The sequence below is a fragment of the Oryzias latipes genome, chromosome 12, assembly GCF_002234675.1.
Source record: "Oryzias latipes chromosome 12, ASM223467v1".
NCBI classification, from domain to species: Eukaryota; Metazoa; Chordata; class Actinopteri; order Beloniformes; family Adrianichthyidae; genus Oryzias; species Oryzias latipes.
The window spans coordinates 11625449-11647064 of NC_019870.2; the positions used below are offsets into that span (position 1 = coordinate 11625449).

Sequence of the window (21616 nt, forward strand, 5' to 3'; positions counted from 1 at the left end):
CCTGGGAAAAAAAACTGCAATGAGGAAAGCTGCGAGGGGAGGATTACACTATCCATAAGGGGGAAGTCAATTATAAAGCTCTTCACCAAGTCTGAATCGATACAGGCTCATCAGCCACAGCACACATGTGCTGCACCAATTTTGTGTCTGGAGCAGAGTAACCTCTGCCCTCCAACAAACATGTTCTATTGGTCATTTTAGAGGGACAGCCGTGGCTATAAATAAAAGGAAATGGCTTGCATGAAACTGAGGAAGAATACAGTTTACTAAGAAAGTTCCAAGATAGAAATGTGCAGGTAAATGTCAAAATATGGTTGTCTACCCCTCAAGATAACACTAAAGATTTTTCTACCACTCTTAAAAATGTGCCACTAAATAACTGCTGAAAATTGTCATTGTTATTTCACCACTTTCTGGTCATTATTGCTTGAAAAAAATTGATCAAGGACGTTAAAAACAAAACGATGGATGATCATTTAAGAGTTCTATTGACTGGGAAGAAGTCAGTGCTCTCCAAGGCTTTCATGCTAGTTTTCAAAAATGATTTTCTTAATTACAGAAACTTTAAGTTGCGCTGAACATTATTCATTAAACAAAATAAACGTAGTGCATGGGCAACAGGGTTTTAATGTAGATTTTGTTGCCTACATCCTGTTGTGTACAATGTGTTGGCAATAGAAAACATTGGTAAACAGGAAAGCTGCTGCTTCAATTGTCGCCATTACCAAAAAACATAGGTATGCCATTTCGAGAAATACATCAAAATAAAATATGCATACAGTATCTTGTGCATATGCTTGTGTTTTCACAGTTACATTTCCTTTTACCTTTAAGATACATCAAAGGTTAGTGAAAATTCTAGTTTTCTATTATTCTTTAATGGTGGCACCAATGCTCCATCGGCCTATACAGTTAATGTGATTATAAAAGGTTTTCGGTTTGAAAAAAAAGAGAAAAGTTCACAATAAACAACAATTTCTCAGCATAAACATAAGAAATAAAGACTAAAATCTAATTTAGGCATGAGTGGAAAAACCAGGAGAGTATTTTTAATGTTTGGATCATAAATATTTATTGCACTCTGATGATCAACATTACAAACATGAAGTGGAGTACATGTGTTCAACATTTCTAACAGTGTTGTTTCTAAAGAACATAAAAAAAGACAAGAGTTTGGTTCATTGCAGAAGGAAAAAAAAAAAAACACCACCAGAGATCAGTAGTACGAGATGACATCTATGTCAAATTAAACAAATTCAGATTATGGTATGCGAGACACTTAAACGTTCACCACACTGACACAAGGACACTTGATTTAATGCAGCTTTCTCTCTTCATCTATTGTAATGACTGCATTTATAATTACTACTCTGATTATCAGATGGCATGTGGGGAATACTAAAAGTATACATGGTACAACCTAAATCAAATCTATGATCTAAAAGAAAAAGCACAGAGGAAATACCCATGGTGAGTTTGACACTTGAGCTTGTTTTTGAATTTCGCTTTACGTCTTTAAGCAGATTATACAACAACAAAAAAGAAATAAAGCTTTAGTCCATTTTTATACACGTCAGGCTCCAATACAGTTAAGGTCAGCTTGGTGTAAAGAAAAACCTACAATTAGAAAAAACATGTTAAAGATGAAACTGGGTCAGAAGAAAATAGAATCTGACTTCAATTAAGTTGTAATGTGATCTTTAAATTAATCAAAATGTTTATAGTTTTCTTTGCAAACTAATGAATATTAATGAACAACAAATTTCAAGTTGAACCCCAAAGCACTAGAAACCAAAATAGCTGTTTCAGATGAAAACTCCTAACTCAAACAAAATCTTAAAAAGAAATGTTATTCCTTTAAGTAATTTTGGAGTTTGAATATTCCTTAAGGTGACCATAAACTTTTTCCAACAGAAACTGGGATTTTCTTTAGGGATGGACACAGTAGCACACAACTACTTCCCGTTAAGGGGGAAAAAAACAGTAGTCATAAATGCAAAAGAGGTCTATGATTAAGCAGATTTGATGAAATACAGGCAGATTAGCCTATTCAGCTTAAACCAAAATTGACTTTTGAGCATAGACAGAAGAATAGAAGAATATCACATAAACAGGGCAGTGTTGGCATTAAATAACATCTCAATAGTGCACAAAGAACAAAAGCCCAGCGCAAAAGGAACTTAAACACGACCCCATTGTTGCTAATGACCCGTAAATAAAGGCATTGCAATAGAAATGGGCGTCTTATTGGTTAGGCAGATCCTTGTATTGTTCTCCATGTGTAATCATTTAGCATGGAAGACATGTTTAAGATGCAGCTGTGGTTGCTTTGAATGCTTGAGATCAGAAATAAACATGAACACAGAAACATCTTACTAAGTGTTGACTTTCAAATCACACAGATCATAAAATGCTTAAGGAAAAAAAAACATCACAAAAACTCTTAAAATGACTAAATGTATTAACTGTAGCTTTGAAGCATGTCTATACATTATTTTTAAATGTGCTCATCACTATAATAAAAGGGCTAAAGTCTATTTTTTATTTCTATTGATAAGGCAGTAATTTATTTGTGTTGATCTCTTAGGCAGAACACTGCTCCATGGCAAAAAAAAGTATACATTTATAGACTGGTATATGATATTCCTAATATAATTCCTAAGCATAACAGTAAAAAAAACAAACTGAAAATAATGTATAAAAGTTGAAATAGCCTCAGAGTTAGCTTTTTCAAACAAAACATTTTCTTCCTCTAACTTTGCATGCTGCAATGCAAAATATAAATCCATGTAAATTCCTAAGGTTTGGATTTTGCAGGACCTTTTTTCTTTTATTTTCCTGAAGCAAATTGGTAGTTATTGTTCCCTGACTGTTGCTGGTATCTGGTTTCATACTGCCTTTAGATCAATTGCACAAAACTTTAAAAGCCACAGACTGAGTGTGCTACTAGACCCTAATGCTATAGGACACAGTGAGGTGTCGGTAATAAAGTGCTTCATCGGGCAAATGCCTGAATATGCTTTATTTTATACATAAGTACAAGTTTAATTTGAGCTTCTCTTCCAGGGGTTTTGTGCAAAGCTACAAACAAAACCAAAAAATCCCATGAAGGGTTCAACTGATAGTCGGGCTAAAAAAATGGAAATGTGGCATCAAATAGCAGAGGAAAGGAGTTTTCTCTGCACCTTGAAAAGCCTTTGACAGCAGCAGCAGCATCCTTTGCTTGTAGTGCGTTTGATCTAAACATGCACTGGAAATGCAAAGGATTTGGTGCAATACTATATATACTTTACAACTGAAATGAAAAAAAAGCAACCTTAGAATTTTGAAAATGTCTTGATTTTCTAAACCCATTTTCAAACTGAAGCTAGATTAAAATATGTTTAATTTGAAGGTTATTTGTTTTTGTTTCTTCTTTCAATACAGACTTCCTCCTTTCATTACCAAGTTAGGAATCTGTCAGTTGTTTTAGGAAGTGGAAGAATGCCTCCTTTGAATGTAGGTAAAGACTTTGACACAGTGGTCCCAACAATCCAGGACGAGCAACTGTCCTTTGTGAGTGGTGGCCACGCCCACAGGGCAGGTCAGCCCGTCCTGGATGAGAACATTGAATCCACCTTCTTTGGGGAACTGCAGGATTTCTTTTCTCCCGCTGTCTGTAACAAGCAGATCCCCGTTGGCATCCACACACATTCCAGTGATGCACCGAAAGTCTTCTGCCTCAGAAAAGAAATGGCTGAGCTGTTTGCCGAGCTGGCCGTCCGTGCCAACTGAACCAATCGAGAAGCCCCCCTCCAGGTGGGGCTCATTCTGACGCTTCTCGAAGTTCAGAGCCAGGCCCTGAGTAAAATAAACTGTTCCTGCTGCATCGCATGTGACAAACTTGGGGCGGACAGCAGAGCACAGTCGGTTGTAGCTGACCACGCCCACGTTGCGGTCCACTGCAAGACACCATAACTTTCCCCCCTCCACGTCTGACACTACAAACTGGCCCGATGGCATGGCTGTGATCCCCCAGGGCTTTATCAACTGGTTCTTGTGGCAAGCAATGCAGTGCCCATCCATAGTGTACACTTTGACAGAGTTGTCGTAGTTATCGGTGACACCAATCAGGCCTTGTGGGGTCACGGCGATTGATAGGGGGACCAAGTTAGGCAAGTCAGCCCCGAGGAAACTCAGGACGAAGTTGTCGATGCTGCTGGCATTCCGTCGGATTTCGCGCTGGAAGCCTTTGCGGTTAAAAATCTGGACGCGGCAGTTGCCACGGTCGGCCACCAGCACCTCACCCTGTCCTGTTACGCATATGCCGACTGGTAAATTGAACATGCCAGGCAGTGTCCCTTTACAGCCCATTTTCTTAACAAACTGACAGACGGGAGGGCCTGAACTTGCCCCAGCCGGTGATCCTCCACCCGCATCCATGGACTTGGATTTAAAGCTGGCGGGTGAGTCACATCCTGCTTCCTCCACACCTGTCACCATGTCCATGTCTCTGTAAAGATCCATCGAAAACCCCACAGCACCACCGGTGGCTCCCAGCGTGGCAACGACTCCGTCCAAATCCCCGTCATGTGCAGCTTCTAAACCCCCTTGATCATCTGTATTGACAGTGTAAGTGTTTGTGGTTACGTGACCCACTTCTAAAGGTTTGGAGTGCTCCACTTGGACCAGTCCTGGCTCTTGTAGCTGGAACTGTGAAGGCAAACTGCTCCTCAAATCCAGTTCGTCATCATCACAGCTGGGGCCGTCGTCTTTTAATAAAGCGGTGTCACTCTGCCTGACCTGCATAGTCAGAAAATCGCAGCGTGACACGACCTTTACCTCTGCAATGTTGAGGAGATATGCCTGCTCCTCTAAGACCTGTGAGTTTATCTTTTCCACCTCCCCCATTGAGGCTGTGAACGCCATTCGTGATCGACTCATTTCCTCTTGAATGCTTTGCTCCGCCGTAGCGTACGCCTGCTGAAATGACCGGTACTTCAGTTTCAGCGACTTGGAAATGTTTTCTATTGCTCTCTTTTTCTTCTGAATCTCTCCCATGACATCACGAAGAACAGCCAGCCTGCCTCCAAGTTCCTTACGGCGCTGCTCGGCAGCGAGCCTTATGGTCTGGACTGAGTGGCCTTGGTGTAGGTGGTCCTCAACTTTGCACAGCTCACAAAGAACCATGGCACAGTCGTGGCAGTACTGCCTTGGTAGGCGGCTACAGCAGGATTTGCACATCAGTGCAGCAGCGGCAGCGCTGCAGGACACGGTGCAATCTATAATCTTCAGCACAGTGATATTATCCGCCAGCTGGGAGATGCTGCTCATACGGGAGACCTTACTGCAGAAGGGGCAGCGCACGCCGTTGATGGTGTTCGCCAACAGTTTCTCCAGACACAGTCGACATACTGTGTGGCCACACTGTAAGAGTTTGGGTCGCAGCTGTTCCTGGTTGTAAGTCTCCAGGCAAATGGGGCACTCAAGTACTTCTCTCAATAGGTCTGGGTCCAGAGGGGAAGATGCTGCCGCCATTATGTCGTTTCCCTTAAGTGTGGAGGAAGAAAAAAGAGAAAAATATTGTTCCGATGACTTTTTATTTTAATTATTTTTTAATTCAAATGACTAAACTAGATTTATAGTTTTTGGACCAGTTACTACAGTGGGTGAATAGCAGGAAACCAACAGTATTGTTTTATAGAGTTCCTACAAAAAAAAAACTAAAAAAAAAACATAAAATTAGTTTAAAAAAATCTTAATCGGCATTTTAATTACAAAACATAAAAAACTAATATAACTAACTAATATAAAAAATACATGTCAGCCTTTATCAAGAAAGAGTTTTCTTATTATTTCTAATCTATGATCCACTTGTAGTAAAATTAAATTGATTATCAAAATGTTAGGTTTTTGAAAGCAAACAAAAACTATTTGGCCGATTAAAGAAGAACTAAAAGTACAGTTTCTAATATATATATATATATATATATATATATATATATATATATATATATATAATATTTTTAAAAAGCTGAAATATTATTTTACAGCATTGATCAAAATGGATCATTACTGCCACTAACTATTCTTCTAGATTGTATGTTATGGATTGTTGTGTCTTTTTTAAAAAAAGCTTTCCTCAAATAGGTTATTATCTAGCAGAAATGCTTAAAAAGCTAAGCCTGTCAGACAAAAGGGATATATTAACAATAACATTGAAATCTAAATTAGTTTTTTTTTTAACAAACATCTGTTACTTTCACAGCTTATTATTTCTCCCTTCCTTGGTTGATAAAGAAAAAACGGACTACTCTGACTCTTACACCACTGACAACCACTTAACACGATGTCATAAAACGTGATTGTTTACGACATAGTTTTGTTAGATAAAATAAAGCAGAAGCATGAAGCTAATGCTGTTTGTTAGCCAAACATTCATACGATTTCAAAAAAGCCCCCTCAAAAAAATCCTTATCAAGCATCTATATATATAGACATATACAGCAGGACAAACGTGGTTAAAATAAATAAAAACTATAATTTTTAACGGAAAATGCATAAAAGGCCTGTTCGAAACAACACATGCTAACGATGTCTTCACGTTCAAGCACAAGAACAATGCATTCCCAAGGTTACACATTCGTCTCAATCAAATGTCTTCATTTTGAATTTCTATTTCACAAGGTTACCTTTTTCTTTAAGGGGTTTGCTGCTTGGAAGCACAGTGGGCGTGCAGTGTTCCAAACAGCTACAGCAAGCAAAAGACTGCAGAGTTGACTCCTAATTACGCAGTGTGGCTGTATTACGCAACACGTACACTGCCGAGGCTGACGTCTGTTTTGATTGGCTACTGAGTAGGTTTGCCACAAGTGAAACGGCCAATCAAATTGTGTCAAACACCTACAATGTATTTTATAAAGTTTTGTTTTTTTCCGGAAAATGTAAATTTCACCTTTTAGCAATTTAACAAGATTGTTCAGTATCTTTGCTTTTATATTATTATTATTATTAGTTTTGTGACAAACATAAAACAAAGTTAATTCAATGAAGATATTTAAAGCCTCAACAAGATATCAAGTAAACTGTATAATAAAGTAAGAAGATTAAGACATGTACAATACGACTAACAGACTATAAATGGAACATAAACACAATTTGAAGTTTATTTACAAGAAAAACTGTAAGCAAGCATATTAAATTACCACTAGGGGTCAGCATATGCTAACCACAGAATCATTCTGTGAACAGGGAACAAGCAAAATATTACCTTTTGCCTTTTTATTTACCCTTTTTGTATTATTTTGTTTAAACATGCATAAAAATACTAGTTACATGTTTAACAAGTACAAACCAAAATAATGACTTTTCTCATTTTATTATTATTTATTTATTTACATTGACATTTCACAACTGCTCCGATTTAAATAAAGCTGTATATTGCACATGTCTAAATAGACAAACTAAAACAAGCAAGTAAAAAAGCTTTAATGCACAGTAAAGATAAGAGTTATCCAAAACCTAACTTATACATTGGATTTTTTTTAACTTGCTGGAGTGACAGTGCTAACCTTTTTAAATGCCCACATGTACCATCTGTGTTAGGTATAACTATTGCTAAGTACACACACAAAAAAGGATAAATTCACACACATATGAACACATAGCTGACTCAGAATATTTGAAGACTGATTTCTTTAAGTGCTTTTTGCCTCAATGTTTCTATATCGGAGAGTGTTTAACAATATGGCTTAAAATGATAATTGTTACTTTTGCAGTATGCTTATTTATTGATGAACTGACTCATTGGTTATTCAATTAGAGTGAATAATCAGAAAATAAAATAACAGCACACAAATGTGTTTTGTGCCATAGATACACAGCAGGGAGACAGTTCAAATCTTGCTATGTTTTTTCTGTTAAGAGTTTACACACTCCACAGTTCAAACACATGCCTGATGTGCACATACAGGAATGTTTATGACCTTGTAAAAGTCTGTATAAGTGGGCATGTAATCATTTGATGTGTCAAGAGCAGAGGTGGATAGAGTAGGCAACATACTGAAGTGTATCTTTTTATTGAAAAAAAATATTCAAGAAAAAGTAAAAAATAAAAAACAACAATAAAGAATAAATCTCTGATGACTTAGTTATAAGAAGAAGTTAAAGTTATAAGAAGAAGGGAGATGTTCAGAACAAAGAAGTGAAGTCACACAATGCGGTTGTGGGAAAGAGTAGTGGAAGCTAGGCAGATGTTAGAAGTGAGAATTCGTGAGTAACATCATGGTTGCATCCCAAGAAAGAAAACTACGGATGCATTATTTGTCTCTGGAGAAAAATAAAGGTCAGAAGGAGCGGCAATGGGTCTTTGAACATCTAGAAAAATGACAGGATACAGGGAAACAAGCTTGTGTTTAGTATGAGTGTCCCTTTAACTTGTTCTGTCCAACAGCTGAGAGCAGATAAGAGCTGAAGGCCTCTTTTGGGGGGTTATGAATAGGTGGTTATAAATCTTCTGACACACAAGGTGTATATTTGTATCAACCCCTTTTGTTTATGCTAAACTTTACTTATAACATATATGTTTGTATACATATCTTGTTTGACCAGGGGTTAAAAAATGGAGGTTGTAGAAGCTGGAGGGTGATTAAGAAGTAGGAGGGGTATATTTGAATATCTTTATCTAATTTTATGTTGCTGTGGGGTTTTAGTCATTTCATTAAAATGACAATTCAATTTTAAGTATGAATTTAAAAATAATAGTGGTTTATAAACACACTAAAATTAAAGTTTTATATTATTTACCAATTTAAATCTATGTATCAGATTATTCATTTTCTATGAAGGTTTTTCTTCATTATGTAGTGAACATTTTCTTCAGGCTAACCTAATATTTTACCCTCAACGATACAAAGGCATGCATTTACAAGTTTATGTCATGCCAACTCTTTCCTGCACTTGGAGCTTTTAAATTAGAGTTGTAAGTAAACACATCATTCAAAGACAACTTTTAAAGAAAAGTTTAATACTTTAAATCTTTTTTGGTCTTTGACGTTAACTTTTATGACAGTTATTGATATAAGGAAATTGAGTCATTAAAAAAAATATTTCAATTACTCACAACCCTACTTTTATAGACCACTCGTACCTTTTCAAATGAGAATAGTTGTTTGAATGATCTCACATTCTAACAAATTTGTTAAAAAGAATATTAACGTTATTTGTCCTAATCTATTGTAGTTTGAAAAGTGTCAAGTGTTTTTTTTTGTTCCTTTGAATTTCTGTTGCCCTAGAATGTGTGCACTAATGTCAACAATCAATCCATGTGTGTTTGTTTATGTGAGCGAGGTTTGTGCTTGTAACTCTGAAAATGCTGCGTTTGTGTATTTATTAGGGTTGAATTTGAGTTCTTTATTCAAACACAGAAAAGATTGATTAACCTACATAGCATGTATGATTTGTAGGTAACATTACCCCAGAAGTTCACATTGCCATATTTTGCAGAAAAACATTTCTTACGCTTGTGGTTTTTCTCCAAATTTTGCAGTCTAGACTGGCAATTTGTCACGTCTCTCTGTTGCGGTATTTCCTACGTCAAAGTTATAAGAGTGCAAGCCTTTTCATCATTTTGGATTATTTCAAAATAAAGGGTTGGGTGTTCACATGGTACCACTTGTTTTTTTTGTCTTTAGTTTTTGCTTTAAAAAGACAGCTAAAAAGCAAATTTGTTCTCTATTTTCTATATAAATATATGTATAAATATAAAAAAAAAAACATAATTTTTTTTATCTTAAATATTGTACAGCTAAAGAGTTTTTTTTTAAATAAAATAACTTGATCCTGTGACACTACCACTGTTGAAATGACTGAAAGCCATTGTTGTAGTTATTCTGTATCTTCACATTTTCTTCCAGATGCAACAGAGCAGGGAGCTGGAACCGGAGGGCGGCGTGATCTTAAGTCAATCCCCTTCATCAGCTACCTCTCAGGTCTGCAGAAGAGTCAGCTGTTGTCTGACGACATGGTCAACGGTGTGGAGATCCGCTGCGAAGAAAAGGGCAGCTGTCAGGCTGGCTGCCATCTGTGCCATCACCAGGCTATCCCAGGTGGAGGAGGAGGAGGAGGAGCAGGGGTGTTGGGAAGGGGCCGCGGGGGTGACAGGAAGAGCGGAGAGCAGCCGTCCCCCACTCCTGTCCTGCTGGAGGTCACTCGTGTCGTGCCCCTTTACAGCCTGGTCCAAGACAACGTCACCAGAGAGGTGAGAATGGAAATCTCGGAAACAGGAAACTACGTGTGCACGTTTGCAGGTGGACATGTGAATGGAGAGGGGCAACCGAGAGCACCCAATGACGAAGGATGAGTCATCTCACTGGAAAAAAAAAAAAAAAACTCAGAAAAACAAAAACTTGCAGAAACTTTCTCCTATTTTACTTTCACTTATGATAAAGTTTTAAAATAAACTTTAAATATTTACTTTGAATATTCTCTTCTTTCAGCAATTATCTGCTGCAACTAGATCCGGCCCCCTCTAGATGGCATGAGTTAGTTAGCTTTGACCATCGTGGAGCAGTACTATAATACAGAACACAGAAAAGATGACATCATAGTCTCCTCCAGTAGGGAAGTCGACATGTATATGTGTGCATGAAATATATGTTTATCTGTGTCTAAACAAGCACAGCCAGCTGAATGAAATATCAGCTTAATGACCACACACTCCGTTTCTGATTCGACCTGTATGGGAAATATTTGGATAAATCATATCAGATTTGCTTTCCAGAAGCTAATTTAGGAAGAGGCTCTGGATTCACTTGACATTTAGTTGACCACATTTTGCCCTGCTTGGGCTTGGTTTTGTGTTCGGATAAAACACTCGCCGTGAGCATTTTTTCCCCATCCCGAAGCAAATGCAGGCAAAGTCACCTCCAACACACACATACACAGGGTATAGTGGCTTTGTGCTCTCCTTAAATAAGTATGTGACTGTTATATCATGAGAAATGTGCATTTGTTTACATGTAGGTCCATTTGAAGTGTCATGTACGTGTATGACATAGCAAGCACCACCGTCTTGAAGAAGAAGTCGATAACAGACGGCCCATAATGAGCCTCGTCAATACCTAAACATTTGGAAGAAAGACATTTCTATTTTCCCAGTCTTCCAAACACATCTCCTTCTCTCCCTCCCAATCCACCCTGTGGTCTTCTGGGGACTTGGAGAGTTAGATGTACGAGGAAGAGGAGGAGGAGGAGGGCTAGACTGCAGTGGATCTCTCTGTCGAGCCCTTCTGAGGTAGCTTGAGACAGGATTATTAGCTTCTTATTGATGTCATCGACCTCTGGGAAGGGAGGGGAGTCCATCGCTCTGCTCCTCCTTTTCTCGCTTTCTCTTCTCTTCTTGGCCACAGGTGCTGCAAGTCAGAATGGCACATACATATATTGCATTAGAAACGAGCAGCATCCTGCCCGTCAACACGCACACAGCAGCCGTCTGTGTCACATGCACAATTTTGCGCGCGACTATCTTTCTACTCGGCTGGCTCTATCGGGAAGAACAGCTGCCATGTGCAAAAAGCTCTCTCCGAAATGAGCTGCTTCTTCTTTTACCTTAAGTCCATGGAAGCAATCAAAATAGAAGCTTAGTGGTCAAGTTTATGATTTGGTGGCCTGAGATTGTATCAATATGTGCACCTATTTGGGTGGATGTGTCTGCGTAAGCCCACAGTCTGGCTTCAACAGAGCTTTGAGCCCATCTTTAGCTCCTTTACTCTGTCCTTTCCAACTGACTTCTTTAACAGACCTCGCCCCGACTGCCTGACTGTTTGACAGAAAAACTATGTTGGGTTCACATCTATTGCATGTTAAGCCTTAGGGGGGATTTAATTTGCCATTTTTGTTTAAACAAAAACTAGGAATAAACATGAGAAAGCGATTAAAACGTAAGCATTGCATCTGTGTGTGAGTTTTACCATTCTCTTTGTGGCTTTCTCACTGTTGAAAATTGATTATGAAAAGACAATGAGGAAGACCGACTCAATCGGGTTGACAAACATGATTATCCGAGTGACACATGCATTAAATATACTAGCATGAGTGTCTTGTGTCCAATTTGAAAAAAAAAATACTATTTCAAATGTTTTTTATGTAAAAATCATTTAACTAAACTCAGATAATTAGCTTCAAACTGACCGGACATCATTTAAAGATTTATGTCATCCCAACTCTTTTAAATTCTCAAGACATCAACCCATTGACCTATTTTGTGTTTATTCTAAAATTTCAGTGAATAAATGAAGGATCGTTCGGGAAGTGGGGTCATGTGAGAGCTTTTTGCCTTTTACGAATACTAACCAATGAGTAGTGTTTTTTAAGCATACAATTGAATTTGTTTATTTTTCCCTCAGTGGCATTTGTGGTGGATTTACAGCTCCCTCGTTACCCCTAGTCATCTGTAATTATTATGTGTTGCACTTTTGAGAATTGTACTTCACTTTATTTTGTCTTGATTGTAAATATTTCCTTCCTGATTTGTTCGACTTTGATTTAAACTTGTTCTGGACTTAAATTTGACTGGGCCTATAGCTGGGAAATTGAATTGGACTTGACTGAACCTGATGCACCCATGCATATGCACACATGCGGGACAGCGACTCTTACAGATTGTTCTGATGCCAAGGAAAAATACCTTGGTCCATAAATATATAGGCGTTTGCCTGTGCTGCTTGCCAGTAATTCCGTGGCCTGTGTGGCTGTGACTGAATTATGGCAAGCCTTTTCAACAAATTGGTTGTGAGTCTAATGGGTCAGACTGCTCTGTATCCTCCAAAGGTGCTGCCATGTTCCCCATCAGTGCTGCAGCCCAAATATGCCTTCTCCAACAATCTGGATGAACTTGATGACACCTTCTATAGCAGAGGAGCGGACCAAAAAAGGGAACCTCAGTTCATTTTTTTTGCCAAAGTGACTGATTGGAAAAGTTGAGGGGCAGCTTTGGTCCTGCTGAGCAATTAAATGTCATCTGGGAACTTTAAATGTTTACACAAATCTGATGACAAAGAATACTTTGGTATACTTCTGTAAATATGCCGTTGCTCTCTTCAGGAATGAGATCATCAATAAACCAAAATCCATGAGTTCACTTGGCATCTGTTGATGGCTGAGCAACAACTGAACCGCCGCAGTGCTTGACAGATGAGGTGATGGGTCATGAGCTCTTTGTTGTTTGACCACACTTTCCTCCAACTGTTACTTCAACACACGAGGACTTCTTTTGTTGTTGTTCTTTTGTCATTCCATACATCTCTGTCTCAGAACTCTGCCATTAACAAAGAGAGAAGCAATGGCTTGAAAAAAAAACAAGACCCTGAAAACAAAAGCTAGCCAAGACAAACATGCATTTTTAATAGACCAAACTGAAACGACATCTTTATTCGTGCTCACCCAAATACTTGGTTTCATCAGATTGACCTCTTTTCCCTTCCCCAAAGAGAAGTTCTAGAACACTAAAACTTTCTTTGTACTAACTGTACCTGCATTTGTTTATGGGAATCCTTTGCATAAAATAAATTGCAATTTAAGTTTTTAGACTTAGAGTGTCACAAAAAAGGCAGATGGCTGGTTCCTTTTGCAGCAGGTTAATTAGCTCAGCTAAAAATTTACAAAGGAAAGTCAGGGTCAGGCAGGCAGAGGTCGATGATGAGCATGCCAGCATCAGAGGAGACAGAGGAGCAGTCAGGATCCAGGCGAGATTCGGGGCAGGTGGCAGAAAAACGAAGTCTAAGACAAAACAAGGTCAGGAAAGCAGAAGATCAGGTCTAGGTGTAACGCTCCGTAATGCAGGCAGAGTTGCACAAACAACGCTGAGGGTATGTCTGAATTCCCTCTCTAACCCCTATATAGTGCACTATATAATGCCTTCACCATTTTGTTGGGCTGTCTGAATCTACAATTCCCAAATCCAGTGCCCTGGAAATGTCCCTTCGTCTCTGCGAAAAACCAATGTGCATCAATGCTCACTAGATCGGCGAATACAGACCACAATGCATTGGGTCTGAACATTTTTTACCCATAAATGTATTTAAATGTATTTTTTTGATAAACCACCAATGTTTTTATCTTCAGAAGACAGTAGACTCATAAATAACAGTCGCAAAAGGCTCATATTAATTAAATTTTAACTTTGTGAAACCGATGAAAAAGTAGTGAGCATGGTGTCTGAATTGCTTTTAAAATTCACTGCACTACATAGCCGCACTGTGCCGTTTTTGAGTAGTTAGGGGTTGGGGTGGGAATTCAGACACAACCTGAGATAGGTTCAGTGCAGTGCTTAAGTATGCTATGATTGATTTGGAGAATGAGAGTCAGGTGTGCAGCACAAAGAAACTGCACGCTGGGGTTGCTGGGAGATGTAGTGCGTCCCGAACTCTGGTTATGGTTCCCGCCGATGACCAGAGGGGGAGACAGAGCTCTGACTTCTGACAAGCAGACACGGTTTTTAGCTGTCACTCATAACAACCCCATTGAAAATTGTAAATCTCCCTTTAGATTGGAGTCCCAGATTTTTTTTTTTTTAGTTTATACTTAAATGAAAACCAGCAGGTCAAAAAATATAATTGTGGTTCTTAAAGACTATTAGTCAGTTTGCTAGAACCTTTTATATAGGGGGGCGGGAGGGGGGCAGAAGACTTTGGAAAGGTGGCAAATGAGGACAGCAGAGTGGAAGGCCATTACTATTAAAAGGTTAAAAAATATTTTTTTTGAAACTGCTTTATTATTATTGTTGTTGTTAATATTTAAACAGCAGACATTTTTCTGATGTGCAATTTCTAATGCTAAAAGATAAAAGTATTGATGATTTCTTAATCTTTGTTAATAATGAGTCCAATATTGACTCAAAGGTTGGAGGTCAAGTGGGGGGGGGGGGGGGGGGGGTTCTTGCTGGGGGGTAGTTGCCCCACTTGCACGCCCCCCCCCTCCAGCGTACTGCTATTAATTGTTATTATTGGAATTTAATCTTTCTGTTGAGGAAAAACTATTCATGTTTTATTGGACTCACATTTAAAATAAAATAAATAAATAAATACATAAAAAACATTTGTTTGGTGTCCCTGTAACTTGTGACTGGCTTTTAAAAATTAAGTGTCTATCATTATTTACAAATGTTAAAATTCCATTTCTGTAAAAGCATGCTTTGAGTAATTATCAGCTGAACATTTCAGATCAGCACTTTTTGTGATCTAATGAAAAGTTTTATTCCCAGAACATCTCTGCCTTGTCTTTTCATTTATGGTAGATTCAGGGCTCCAGACTGCGAGCAATTGGTCGCATTTTGCGACCAAAATTTGAGAGTGTGCGACTGAATTTTACATCCAGTCGCACATGCGCGACCAGTAAAATTGCCTCCCCCACCCTTCGTATTTTTTATACATTAAACGTGGAAGGGGCACGTCAATGATCAATGAAATAATTAATGAGACGCAAGCGCACACGGCACAGGCAGAGACACACACTCGCGCACATACTCATGAAACGCGAGCACGTACACTCTCGCGTGATGCCTGTGTGCGAGGCGGCCACTGCGTGTGAGAAGAAAAGGGACAGCCACTGTGAGTGGCTAAAATGCGTGTAGGGGGAGGGGCCTAGAGATAATCGAGTGCGCGTAAACATCTGTGGGAAGGAAACGGAGAGACAAATATCAAAACCTGATATGTGCGTCTGAGCTATGAGCAAGCGAACTATTGATTCGTTCTTCCCACCTGCGGCTAGTGTACCAGTGCCAGAGTGTACAGCAGGGGTCTCAAACTCGCGGCCCGCGGGCTATTTGCGGCCCCCAAGATGATATTTTGCGGTCCCCGCCTTAATATGAAGGTTTAATGTTACTGCAGCCCGCCAGTTTTAATGAATGACATTTTTTCATTGTCGTGCGCGAAGCTGACCAACCAATCACAGTGGGGTAAATGACTCTTGGGGGCGGGACAATGACATGGCTTGAAAGCAGGAAACCTGACAGCCCCCTCCCCGGACCACATTAAGGAGTTCCTTACTTTCCTTTAGAACGTATTTATTCGCTCGTAATTTTCTAAATACATGCAGTCCGTGCTGAACTTTTCTCTGGGCCGCACAGACCCGGAGGAAGGTTTAGGTTTTGGTTACGGTTACGGCGGCGCATAAAACGGTCCTGCGCGGTTGTTACGGCAGCACACCGCTCCCGCGGGAGTCGGGTCAGCTGAGGAGAATAAATGTCCCACACCTACATGCGTGACAGCTAACGGGGCTTGAACTTTAAACACGTGCGAGCAACAACAACATTAGTTTTAGGCACACTGAAAATACGTGGGGAAAATGCAACGATAGACGTGTTTGAGATGAACCAGCGGCTCGCCTAGATCGTTGGGGAGACGGGGGGGGGGGGGGGGCTGTGAGATGAAAGCGAATCTGCAGCAAGACTGAAGGAGGACAGGAAATTGGAATTGTCCTTAACATTCAATTTAGTTTTAATATTCTTCTCCCCCTTAGTATGATCTGTGTTATTATATATTTTATGATTATTTTAATGTTTTGTGATGTATGTAGCCTTTTTTTAATGAATTGGTATTTTAAATTATTTTAATTAATCACTCCACTACAAAAACCATCAGGACACATGTCCCATAATGCATTGTTTTGTAGTCTGTAGGGCAGCTTTCAGTCAGTTCAGTTTCCAGCTGTGTCCGGGTAGGTTTGCCCCTTGCCCCACCCCTTTCTCGATTGACAGTTGATGTTGGAGCAAAAACAAAAATATGTCACACACCAGGTGATCTGTGCAGCGTTGAGTCCACCTGGGTGATCTCAAACACGCTTATTGTGCATCTTGGCTGCACCTATTTGGTGTCACAAAGATAAATTTGTACTGTCATGACAGTGATGCTTTTGTTTTGTTGCATCTTCAAAAGTGCAGAATAAAATGTGACACTGAATTTGAAACAGCACATTGTAATTTCTGCATCTATTATTAAATTATGTATTAGTAATACAGTGGAAATTAGTAGATTTGGTTAGAATGTTGATTTACGGTATGCGCCCCTAAATTTTCTGGTTGCGCCCCTAAAATTTTCAGTTAGGGGCCACTGTGCTCCTAGTGAAAAAAGTTAGTCTGGAGCCCTGTAGATTATTAAACAACATTGCAAACCCTCTTGTACAGCCAAAGCATCTTTTATATCCTCGTCAAAACCCACAAAGCATTTATTATATTAGCAGGAGCAAAGGTTTTCCACACAACTGAACCAACAACCCGGCAAAATTTTCAAGCAATATTGCAAAGTACCCTGTATGATGTTTAAGTGAACCGTTTATAAAGGTATTATGATTCCATTATAGAATTGTACTGCCAGTTAGAAACAGATTCACTTTTGGATAAAGTGGATCATAACTCCATCTCTGCATCTTTCATGTCCACATACAGTCCACATACAAAAAAACTAACATCCAAGGGACAATTTAAAGTCTCCAACCAACCTGTGATGGATCATCCATCCATCCATCCATTTTAAGAACCAACTTAATCTCTTTTGGGGTCATGGGCATCCTGGGGCTAACCTGTTGGGCAAAGGCAAGAAATCCCCTGAACATGCCACTAGTCTGTTGCAGGGCCAATGCATTTAAATTCCAAATGAAGACAGTTTGAACAAGAGATTAACATGCTTCACCACTCACATTTGAATAATATTACATGTTGTCAGACAGATATTCCGAAAGCTCAACAGTATTTTGAATTTGTGTGTGTGTGTGTGAGAGGGGGGTGTTGTGAGACACGGCAATCCCCTGTCAACCTTTGGGCGAACCAAACCTCCAGCTGCCCCCAGTATCCCATTTCCTGGAAGTACATACTTCTTATAAGGTTCCTAGAAGCAGCCCATTGGCTCCTTCGTTAACACCGTTACCCTTGAAAGATTGCAAGGCCACATAAATGCAATGGTGTGCGTGTGTGCACACTTGCATGCTCACACACCCGCATTGATGATGTACTGTGTGTTCTGACTTAGACTCAACCAACACTGGTGATTATCTTATAAATCAATACTGTGGGCCAGCTGGCCAGTGTTTTTGTGTATTAGCCTCTGAATACGGACAGTAATTCAGTCAGCATAGACTAGACAAACAGATTAATACATTAAAAGGTCACAATGGCCTAATCTGCCTTCTTGTAAGTTACGACAGGATTCTACAAAAGTGAAAGGTCTTCACTGTGTTTTGGTGCCAGTGAGTCTGCAGAATCCAAATGACGTCAAGACTTGCAATTTGTGCTGCCGGAATTGTTGTTGATGCTTATTGGTCCTGCTCTTCATTGGTCTTGGCTGATGTGCAACGCAAGAAGTGATTACATTTCAGCTTAATTCATTCACTACTTTTAAGGTTACTGGAGATGAATTGCAGGAAATTGGCCTAGTGTTTAAGTTTGTCAAGCACTGATAGATTACTTTTCTAATAAATTGGCCCTACTGTACAACATGAAGGTAAATAAAAAAGTTTGTAAAAAATCAAACAGTAGTTCCAAAGAAATACGTGGATCACCACTGAATTTGTAGGATTGGAGTCTGTAGTGTTCTGGGAATAGAACCTTATGTCCTTTTCTTTTCAGCTTTACTGGACCTATTGGTGCTGCATCCTTTCTGTTTTTTAGTTTTGTTATTTCTCTCAAAAAAAAGTTTTTTCTTTTGTACCTCCATGGTATGTGTCTGTCTTCACTTTCACACATGTAACACGTTGAAATTCTACATTCATTTATTAACTAATTCCATTTTCCCCTACCTTGTTGTAAACTTAAATTTTCTGTTAAACCTCCAATACCTTCCTTTCCAAACTCAGCCACCCACTTCCCATCTCAGTCCCTAAACCGCAATTAGATTCCCTGTTTACCCAGTGGAGACTGGCATGCATTACTTTTCAAACATAAACACAGTGGTAATCGCTTTGTCTGTTTTTCACATGTGCAGTCATGCAATCAAGCGCACAGACCCATATGGGGTTTTTCTAGGAATCTGATGGTGGTAAACGCATGGCAGTTTTGTGGTCTTCCCGTCTATTGCCCTTTGTGTTGGAGGTCATTTCTCATTTCTCATAGACCCTGAGTTTGGAGTTTTTTTTCTTTTCTTTTTCTCTGTGGCCTGCTTCCTATTGACATGAAGTGGTGAGATTACTGCCGGTGTTGTTTTCCAGCAGCAGCCAGCCACATGGGTACTGGCAAATGGGGAATGTTGTAACTTTTTTCAGTTTTCCATGGTGTTATTATATGGCTACTGATTACAGTCCGTGCCTACCCTCCTGTAATGACTTCTCATTCAGCGGGCTCATTTAGACGGGCTTGCATTGGAGGATATGCTGTTTAATGAGAAAGCTTTGACTGCTGAGGGATCCTCCCTACTGTTAGGCAGGGGATTGCTTTAAGAGTTGAAAGTCTCATTCTTTCACACAACCTTGCTTCCTTTTTCATATTATGGATTTTTTTTCTTTACTGTCCTATTTTCTATGGTCTCAACACCCTCACCCTCCTTCTTCTTCCCTCTGCTCATTTGCATTTTTGATGCACTTTACCTTCGGAGAAAATAAAAAGGTTTTGAAAGAAGTCTGTTCTGAGAAATCTCTCTTGAACTTTCTCTTACAACATACAACTATGATAAACGCTATTGTCAGTTTTTAAGGTCATACTCAAATCTGTTCTTTCATGTCATGGGCATAAACAAAATATTTTCAAATACTGTTCAGTTAATCAGCAGACAGCAGAAACCCTACCCTGAACTGTGGTAATCGATCATTAATTGCAATCAGTTCGGTTCCCTTAGAGATATATTGTCATCTCTATAGTTTCTGGTAAAAGACTGAATGACATGGTGCATTGGTACAAAGGAGTGGCTCTTCCTTGCTGTTTTTTAGAAGCCTGGCACCCAATGATAATGCTCTTGCATGATTCCTGCTTCCAGTTTACGTAAGCATGATCAAGCACAACTCTAAAGTAGTATGCATGAGGCAGCACTGCCAGCCAGTTAGAGCACATAAATAACGGCAAATGCCATTGATCCATAGTGTGACAGGAGAAGGTAGAGTGCTTGTGACTCCTTTGAACTCCCTCTATATCATGCTCGTGACTTTAGAAAAGGCTCTGACATTATACTTTATTGCTTTGAGGGTTATATTGGCATTTTGCTGCCTTTTAAAGGATGACTGAGCTTCTGCCTATTTTTTTCTCTCTTTTGCTCATTAATGAAGTAGCACAAGGAGATCTTAGGAGATGATGTCACCACTTCACTCACTTCCCTCCCCCTCCACTCCCTTCACATTCAGACATACAGCGACGCTGACAGAGCTTGCAAAGAAAAGCATTAAAATTAAGGAGGTAAGAACTGACATAGCTCTCACATCCCTATCATAAATGTCACAGAGCGTCTATGATATCAGATTGCTAGCTTGTTGATGGTACCAAGGTGTTCCTGTCTTCCGGTAATTGGGAAAGGTGGGAATGAAAAGGTCAGTGTCCAGGGGAGGGGGGGGGGGGGGTTGGGGGGCTTCATATATTTGTAGCTCCACTCCCCTCTTCTGTCTTAAGACCGGCTTTAAGGTGTGGGCCTTTTAACTGGACACTTCATGTTGTAAAAATAGTAGGACCACACTTGCCAGTTATTTTAGGGAACAATCAAAAGGTAGTGAATATGTCAATTAAAGGTCATCATTAAAAAAATGAGTTGGATTTGAGAGAGTAGAGAGGGCAAATTGGGCTGAGACGGAAGATGAGGGATGGGGTAAGCATATATGGACATTTTTAAAAGATAATTGCATTTCTCTCACCTGTTATCCATTGCAGGCCTTCAAGAGCGCCACGATGAGCTCATACTGGTGTGCTGGAAGGGGCGATGTCATTGATAACTGGTGTCGCTGTGACCTGAGTGCCTTCAGCATCGATGGCCTGCCTAACTGCAGTCCCCTTAGGCAGCCAATGTAAGTGTGAGGTGACATGAGGACACAGAGGATGTCTGGGTACCGATGCACATGGATATAAACACACAAACACACCATCCTCTGTTGATTCCTAAGAGATTTGGGAATGCTGTAGACAGAATACCGTCCCAAAAGATCTAATAACTGTCAGGCGGCTCTTACACTGCTGTGAAAAGAACATACTCTGGCTCAAGGTGTTCTAATAATACTCCTGAGGCATTTGTGAGTCATCCACTCCAGCCATTGTTTCCATGAGAACTTCTGAAATGAAACAGGAAGTTGAAATTGTAAGACCCAAAAAGCTACATTTACTTAGAAAAATAAATTAAAATCTTCTCTTTAGCCAATCCTATTTACAGCCATGAAACTGTTAACATGCACACAAAATATTCGTTCATTATCTGCTTTCTCAAGTTATTGGATTTTTAAAGTGACGTGTAGACAGGATAATCCAATGTCCTTCATTTAATAATGGCAGTTCTCCGATAGTGAGATATCAGATTAACACAGGGAGATTTCTCCCAGAGCTGCCAATACTTTCCGGCACAAATCCCACCTTCGTCTTACATATTTTGTCCATTTACATCTACGCGAGTGTACATTAAAAGCATTGGACAAAAATCATCTAATCAAGATATGGAGCCGGCAGTGGTGTTGGCAAGGCAACAGA

At 39.5% G+C, this 21616-nt stretch overlaps 2 protein-coding genes across 2 annotated transcripts in view; one reads left to right on the top strand and one right to left on the bottom strand.

Moving 5' to 3' along the window:
* Positions 1-21616, top strand: part of astn2 (astrotactin 2) — a 326855-nt gene that overhangs the window by 257963 nt on the left and 47276 nt on the right. The window contains exons 17-18 of the mRNA XM_023961099.1: positions 9894-10237; positions 20813-20946. Coding sequence (XP_023816867.1) covers positions 9894-10237; positions 20813-20946 — 478 coding nt within the window. The remainder of the gene's footprint in view (positions 1-9893; positions 10238-20812; positions 20947-21616) is intronic.
* Positions 1047-7071, bottom strand: trim32 (tripartite motif containing 32). Its single transcript, XM_011481734.3, has 2 exons — positions 6672-7071; positions 1047-5529 (listed from the first exon to the last, which is right to left on the bottom strand). Exon 2 carries the CDS (start codon positions 5515-5517, stop codon positions 3469-3471), a length of 2049 nt encoding a protein of 682 aa, XP_011480036.1. The 5' UTR covers positions 5518-5529; positions 6672-7071; the 3' UTR covers positions 1047-3468.

Bases quoted from the DNA above. Each gene is read 5' to 3' on its own strand.
- trim32 (XM_011481734.3), bottom strand. From the start codon at position 5,517: ATGGCGGCAGCATCTTCCCCTCTGGACCCAGACCTATTGAGAGAAGTA.